Genomic DNA, 7,629 nt, shown 5'->3' on the forward strand with positions numbered 1-7,629 from the left:
TAAATTAAATATTTACTCCAAATATTGTTAGAATGATGAATTGAATCAATAGATAATCATTAGTTTACAGTAATTGGGTAAGTATTCTACAGACTGTGTGTGATAACTTGAAAAGATGACAAATTCTTATGATACTGATAATAAAAAGAAACACTTTTATTTTCTTCAATTGATCTGCTTTTATTTTTAAAAGTCAAAAACAAATAACAGTTAGAACACATCTTGGCTGACTGCTCTATTTTTTTTTATCTATTATTATTACTCATCACGTCATTGTTACCTATATATCTTTGACACACAATATAATACTTAAATTTCGAAATTTTCTCCAAGTTGACTTAAACATTTCATCTATTCAAATTCTTTCTCATATTTTCAAACCAGACTTATTTTCTCATTTAGAAAGAATTTTTATTAAATTAATATCTATTGATAATATTACTAATACTCACGAACTTCATTTAATTACTTTTCGTTTTTAATAAGTAAAATGTTCAAAATATTCATTCAGCAGTCCTTTGTATTCACAAATTTCATAACATGGATAATAAGCGTTTTCACAAAGCGTAACTAATAACTCTAGTAACAGAGGAATGTATGAAGGATCAGTAAGCATTAATTCTGGAACCATAGTTGGTGATTGTCCTTGGAAATGTTTACAAAATTTCGCAAACTTTTTCCTTATTTTATATTTTATTTGATTAGGCAATGGCTGCTCCTATAAGAATGAGTTTAAAATTATCATAATGAAACAGTATATTATTAACAGAATTAATTACCATGAAAGATGGCCATTGCGAGTGTGGACCCCAATATTCTTGGCAAGCATGACATTCACAAAGAAAGTTATATCGATCTTCATGAATTTTTTGTCGATAACTCGTAGGACATTCTTCATATCTATTCATGTAGTTAACAAATATTTGTTCACCTTTTTTAATTATCTGGAGGCTACGAATGCCCATAATGTCTCCAGCATGAACCATGCATGCATTTGGATCACAGCTATGATTGAAAAAGCTCGTTAAACATGAAAGTTGAATTCCACGATTATAAAAATCTCGTTTATTTGAAAGATTTGCCTAGAAAAGATGATTTCAATTTTAATTATCATTTAAAATAAGCACGAAAAAATTCTATCATTAACGGATTATTTAAATAATTTAAAAAGAAACATTTAACTTGAACTAACAATATCATAACAATTCATCTCTGCAATATCCATATTTCTGATCAATAATTCTCCGATGAAAAGAGCTGATTCATTATCTGCAAGATCACTCATAGTTTTAATTTCTTCTCCAAGAATTTTAGTAGATTTTATCAATGCAAAAAGCATCTTTGTACATCTAATTAAATTTTCAACATAATAGCGAGTTTTACATTTGAAAGGAAAACTTCTGGTGAGTGTGTACACATTTTCATATTTCGTTCCATCCATTTTTCCTTCAATAAATCCTTTCAGCAAAGGATCTACAACAGGTATGGAAAAAAATTATGAATAAATTGAAAACATTCTATGCTAGAAACTTAATTTTTTTTTAACAACATTCCTTTTTATTTATTAAGGATTAAATTCAGTACCTGAAACTGCATCAACTGTTTTCAAATTATCTTTAAGAACTTCAATGGACTCTGCTCCTTTTAAAGCTTTGATAGTCAACTTCATACCCATTAACTCTGTATCAGCGAGTCTATTTAGAGACATGAAAGTAAGAAATGGACATTCAAGCTCGTGGTAATTATTCCAAGCTTCATCACGACAGCGTTCATCACAGTATATAACATTGACACAATGTTCACAAGGAACACCAGCCCACGCTCGCTTTGAACAATTCCAGCAGTAAGTATAAAGAAACTGATTAGAAGGTGCTATAGCATAAGCTCTTTGTCTGACTAAAATTTCAGAGGGTTTGATATCTCTTGCAGCAACAAAGTGTCGACCGAATTGCTTTGAATATTTAAGTTCAATAGCATTTGAGGCATCAGAGTAAATTTCATGAGGATTAAGTATATGTGGTACAATATGACTATTATCAGGCTTTTCATAAGGTTTAGGAAAAATCTTTCGTTCACTCAATTCTTGTAGTCTATCTTCCAGAAGGTTCTTGTTATAATCATCATCAGTTTCTTCCATCCAACGATGAGCTGCAGTAGCAACTTCTTCGATTTCTGGACGATTACGTATGTCTAGGGTTAATAAATTTCTTATTTGCCGTATGTATAATCTAGCTTTTAGATCTTCGGAGTAATCAGCCTGTAATACTCGATCGATATCCTTTGATGAATCTTTGAATAATCGTGCATTACTCAGTATTGCAGATCGGTAGCTATAAGCTTCACATAATTCAGGTGAATCACTTGGAGCATATGCTATGGCTTCAGAATATAGCTTCAGAATATCATCTATCATAAATGGATAAGCATCATATAATTTATTTCCTGCACTTATTTTTTCTCGAGCATGTTGTTGGCATTTTTGACGAATTTTCAATTCTACTAAAAAATTTTTTGTACTTAAATTTTGTAAAATAAATTTTATAGCTTCTTTTTCACTGTTTTCTGATTCAGGGTCAATAATATTTTGCATTACATATTGAACAATCTCATCTACTGGCATCGTTTTTTCTATTTCCTCTATTTCTTCTATTTCTTCTACATCTTCCATTTCTGTAATACCATTAGATGATTTTTTTATTCTGGTAAATTTTAAAATGTGATAAAGTGTATTAATCTTAAAAATTGAAAATCAATAATGTTACCTGTATTTTCTTCAGATTCCGTTTGTTCCATTTTTAATCACTAGAATATCAAATATTAAGACTTCTTTGCACTCAACTTGTCTTGACTTAATTTCACCTTTTTACATAAAACACACAATATCTAGTCAATATTTGCTTATTAAATAATAATAACATTTTATGCAACTTTCACTGTACTCACTTTACTTAACTGTTACTTGATGTAATGTGATTTTTAATCACAAATAAATCGCAATTACAAATAATGATAAGAAAAAAAATTTTAGAAGCTCTTCAATCTCTAACTTATTAAAACGTGATGAGGAATAAACGTAGAATAAACGATTAATCAATCATCATAAGAACCTTACTTGAACTTCAAATTAAAAATCGACTATTAATTATAGCCATTGGTTAATTAGTTGATGAAAGAGGTTTTTTGTCCCACTACTCACCTATTGTGCTTAGCTAAGTTCCTCCTACCACTATAAAGAGCTATTAAACTTGAAGACGACTCACATGACTGAGGTAAATGTACCAATTGATGACCCTGATCTTATTACTAGCTATTAAAAACAACACGGAAATTTCCCTGATAATGACCACGATTATGATTAATTATAGAACCACATACAAGGTCAATAACATATTGATGATCATAAATTTTTACAATTATAATACAATTTTTGAAATTTTTACAAATCATAATGTAAAAGCGAATTGCAATGTATTGTGAAACTAATTAATTTTAATGCATTAATATAATCGATAGCATATAACTTTTTGATAGACTAGGCAACATTTAAAATAGATCAGTATCTGATTACGTTGCAAATTCTTCACTACATTAATTTTATATCAAATTACTGATGTTCTTTATACATATATTTATTTAAATACACACGGTGGTGTAATTTTAAAGCTAAAAATAATTATCGAGTTGATGAATAAATGAAATAGGCTCATTATCCACAGCATTTTTAAATATTTAATTTTCGAATATTATTTAATCACAGCATTTTTTAAAGCTTTTTTTCGTGCTCTGTATTCTCTACTACGCTCTGCTGACGTTTTAGCAGTTTTTAATTTTTTTTTCAATACTGTCACATTATTTTGATTGATAGATTGTCCTTGCACATCTACTTGAACAATAGTTGATTGATGATCATTGCCAATTTGCTTGCTATCAGGGTTTTTTTGATGTGTGAGATACTTATAAAGTATAAGATGATTATTTTCACGCGTAACATCTTCATCATCTGTGATACTTTGTTGAGATGATTCTTGATTTATAATACACATATTATTCTTCTTTAAAACACTAGCTGAACATCCTGACTTTAAATGTTGATTGGTAGTATTTGTCAAAGCCTTTTTTCGTGCTCTGTATTCTCGGCTTCGTTCTGCTGGTGTTTTAGCCATTGTTACATCTATGAAATAGCAGAATAAATGTATAATTCAGTATTATGTTATTTCTGTATTTTTTAATATTTATATTTACAATGTCTAGTTGTTGGAGTATTTCTACTTTCATCAATCAAAGTGATAAATGATGATAGTTCACCATGGTAAGTGCATTCAGTGATAAAGCCGGTAACCTAAAATGAAAACATTCATTGATAGTTCAAATAATTAAAGTAACTTATTATTATTATTTCTTTAGTATAATAATTTAATTAATAATAGAGATATTATACTCAATCTTTTTAATAACGTGGCAATAGGAAATTTGAAGTAACATGTATAAATATCACAATATACAATCTTGTATTCTCTAGTATCATAAATATCTATATCATCTTCAGCTATTTTCATACAATATCCAAAGATTGGACACCAATAAATAATTTCTATGGTTTTATCATAGTACAATAAATAACAAGCTTATCTGATTGTAAACAAATAAATAATACCAGCAGATTAATTGGTAAACTTTTTTTTTATCCTCTATTTTCTTTCTAATTGAGTTTGCACACGCGCAGTTCACGTTCAAGACAGTTCATTGCCCACATGTCGACTTACCTGATCAGCTGAGAGTGACGTATACGACAAAAATTGACATTTATTAAAAAATTTATCTATAAAAATTCGAAATTTTTAGTGACAAGTACTTTTTATCAGAAAAATTGTGTATTGGAAAAATTTACTCACCAATAATTCTACAGTTAGGAGCAACTAACCTCAAATTTTACAACTCATCAATTGTATAATTGTAATCAGAGCATATTATGTAATGTTCTTGTTAAAAATGTTACATATTTCGATAAGATATAAATCATCTATTAATTTTATATGATAAATCGACTAAGGAACGATGGGATTGCAGTGGAAATTAAGTAAGCTTACGTGTATAACTGCTTAACATTATTAGACTGTTCTAATTGAAAATATTTATTTTTTAGTTGAGTCTACTCCATCATCTACATTGTTATTTAAAAAAAAGAAACTATGGATTGGAATAATATTAACAAACAATTATTTCCAACGATAAAAGCAACAGATGGATGTGAAAATGATATTGAATTGAAAAAAAATAGTTCCATTGTTTCGATATATCAAATTACATCTGATGATTACAAGGAATTCTTGTGTGGATGGGGTGCTGCAGTTATAAACGTAACAGTGACTTATCCAATAAATAAAATAATTTTCAGACAAATTTTAGAAGGTGTAAAAGTGAATGCTGCTGTAAAACAATTATCAGAAGAAGGAATAAGACTGTTATATAGAGGAATATTGCCTCCACTTTGTCAAAAAACACTGTCCTTGAGTATTATGTTCAGTGTTTATGAAGGAAGTAGATCAAGATTGAATTTATTCACAAAAAATGAAATTCTATCACAAGTATTAGCTGCTAATATTGCTGGAACTGTTGAAGCAGTTTTGACTCCATTAGAAAGAGTTCAGACTCTTCTTCAAGATTGGAGATATCACAATAAGTTCAAAAATACATCCCATGCTTTTAAACATATTTTAACAACGCATGGAATTCAGGAATGTTATCGTGGATTAACACCAATTATTATAAGAAATGGTTTGTCGAATGTAACATTCTTCATGTTAAGAGATGAATCAACAAAAGTGATAGGACGAGAACAAACTTTATTTACGAATTTCATTTGTGGTGCAGTAATTGGTGGATTTACGAGTACCATCTTTTATCCAATGAATATAATAAAAATTCACATGCAAAATAAAATAGGAGGAGAGTTTGATAAAATGTCTGTTGCTTTAAAAGATGTGTGGATAGCAAGAGACCGAAATATTCGAAACTTTTATCAAGGTGTGCATTTAAATTACATAAGATCCTTCGTTAGTTGGGGAGTAATTAATGCGTCATACTATTGTTTAAAGTCCATTATTTTTTGATAAAAACCGAATTTATTAATAATTTTTAGTGAATAAATTCAATTATTCAATTAGATAAATTCAATTTAAATAAACGTTATTTCTGTGGATGTTTTACAGAGATTGATATTTTTAATAGGTCAAGTAATTATTTATTAATTTATTGAAAATTTACATTAGTAAAATTCATTGATTTTTATACAAAATAATAATGAAATAAATTACATAAATCGAATGAATTATTTTAAGTAAAATTGTGAAATACTTTTTTTTAAATATAATTATAGCAATTTGGAATCCTGTGTAATAGTAATTAGTATAATTGTTTATTAATATTGTTAAAGATAAACAAGAATATTTTAAATAGTGATAATAATTGTGAATATTCAAATAATTGCTGAATGAAAATCTCATTTATGATAAAATAATTTTGGCTCCAGTACATAATGACTTTATTTGTACTGGCAAACAAATATAAATATTGCAGAATATAAATCATTCAATGGTGTAAATATTTAAATGAATAATCGTCTTATTTTTATTGACAACGAATACGAAATTAAATTAAGTTTGATAAGTTATTGTGACATTTCATGCAGTTGTAAAGTATAATGAAAGGCATGTATTATTCAAGAGAAAATGAAAGACAGTTCACAAATGCAAATTTTAAGTCTGGTGCTGAACTAATTAGGAAATTACTCTTGTGATAACGACTTATTCGTTTTATTTGACATTATTTTTAATAGTTTGTTATGTAACGTAAAATTTAACAGTTTATATTGATTGTTTTGAAATTGAATGATGAATTGAAATTATCAACATCAATGTGTCAAGTGTTCTATTTTATTCTAATCAAATTTGATAAATGATGTTTAATTTTTAGAGTTTTTTATAAGAATTGATTTCTATCAAAATTACATTAAATCTTTGTATAATTTTCAAATGTGGTAAATACAAAATAAAATATACATGTTGATCTTTCAAAAATAGTTAATTTTATTTTTATACATATCAAATCAAGTGATTGAATGACATTTTCATTGAATAATTAAGTTATAATTGATAAGACAAGCATGGAAGGAATAATTCAATTAAAATCAACGTAACCAACATGACTATTACTAAATTTATAATTGATAATTATAAATATTTGTGTAGTATTGAAAATTTAATTAAACTCAAAAAGTTTTAACTTGATCTGATATTCGTTTCAATAAATTGTATGTAATTAATCTAGGAGAAGCTATTAGCAGATGGATCAATTAATTCTTAATTAAAACCTACAAATGAAAGATAAATGTAGTAATTTATTTTAATTTTTTCGTTTGATAATATATATATAGGAAATAATTCACCCTCCTTATAAAAAGAGTAGAAGATCCTAGTGGGAGGAGACTCTTCAGCATACTTTTTTTGATAAAGGGTAGTGGTCATCAACCCCTAAAAAAAAATGCATGAAAATAAAATCTGTATGTAGATATATCAGAGATTTTACTCTTGCCCCTATTTTTTTTTATCAAATATTTAGGGTCACTTCCTA

The 7,629-nt window shown here is 27.4% G+C and overlaps 2 protein-coding genes across 3 annotated transcripts; one reads left to right on the forward strand and one right to left on the reverse strand.

The window, feature by feature from the left end:
- Positions 1 to 159: 159 nt before the first annotated feature.
- On the reverse strand, positions 160 to 4,993 carry LOC118070816 (SET and MYND domain-containing protein 4-like). 2 transcript variants are annotated; one of them, XM_035089642.1, is made up of 8 exons: positions 4,893 to 4,993; positions 4,764 to 4,819; positions 4,243 to 4,339; positions 2,763 to 4,171; positions 1,585 to 2,670; positions 1,193 to 1,473; positions 780 to 1,082; positions 160 to 718 (listed from the first exon to the last, which is right to left on the reverse strand). In XM_035089642.1, the coding sequence occupies exons 4-8, from the start codon at positions 2,791 to 2,793 to the stop codon at positions 479 to 481; spliced, it is 1,941 nt and encodes a 646-aa protein (XP_034945533.1). In that variant the 5' UTR covers positions 2,794 to 4,171; positions 4,243 to 4,339; positions 4,764 to 4,819; positions 4,893 to 4,993; the 3' UTR covers positions 160 to 478. The 2 variants fall into 2 exon arrangements, with proteins under 2 accessions (XP_034945533.1, XP_034945534.1); XM_035089643.1 differs by lacking the exons at positions 4,764 to 4,819; positions 4,893 to 4,993 and adding an exon at positions 4,439 to 4,580 and having other exon boundaries at positions 2,763 to 2,859; positions 2,944 to 4,171.
- LOC118070818 (solute carrier family 25 member 51) lies at positions 4,938 to 7,270 on the forward strand. The gene is made up of 2 exons (XM_035089646.1): positions 4,938 to 5,077; positions 5,144 to 7,270. The coding sequence occupies exon 2, from the start codon at positions 5,190 to 5,192 to the stop codon at positions 6,108 to 6,110; it is 921 nt and encodes a 306-aa protein (XP_034945537.1). The 5' UTR covers positions 4,938 to 5,077; positions 5,144 to 5,189; the 3' UTR covers positions 6,111 to 7,270.
- Positions 7,271 to 7,629: the final 359 nt, after the last annotated feature.

This window comes from Chelonus insularis, unplaced genomic scaffold (genome assembly GCF_013357705.1).
Source record: "Chelonus insularis isolate UGA/USDA-ARS -01 unplaced genomic scaffold, ASM1335770v1 contig_68_pilon, whole genome shotgun sequence".
Lineage (NCBI taxonomy): Eukaryota > Metazoa > Arthropoda > Insecta > Hymenoptera > Braconidae > Chelonus > Chelonus insularis.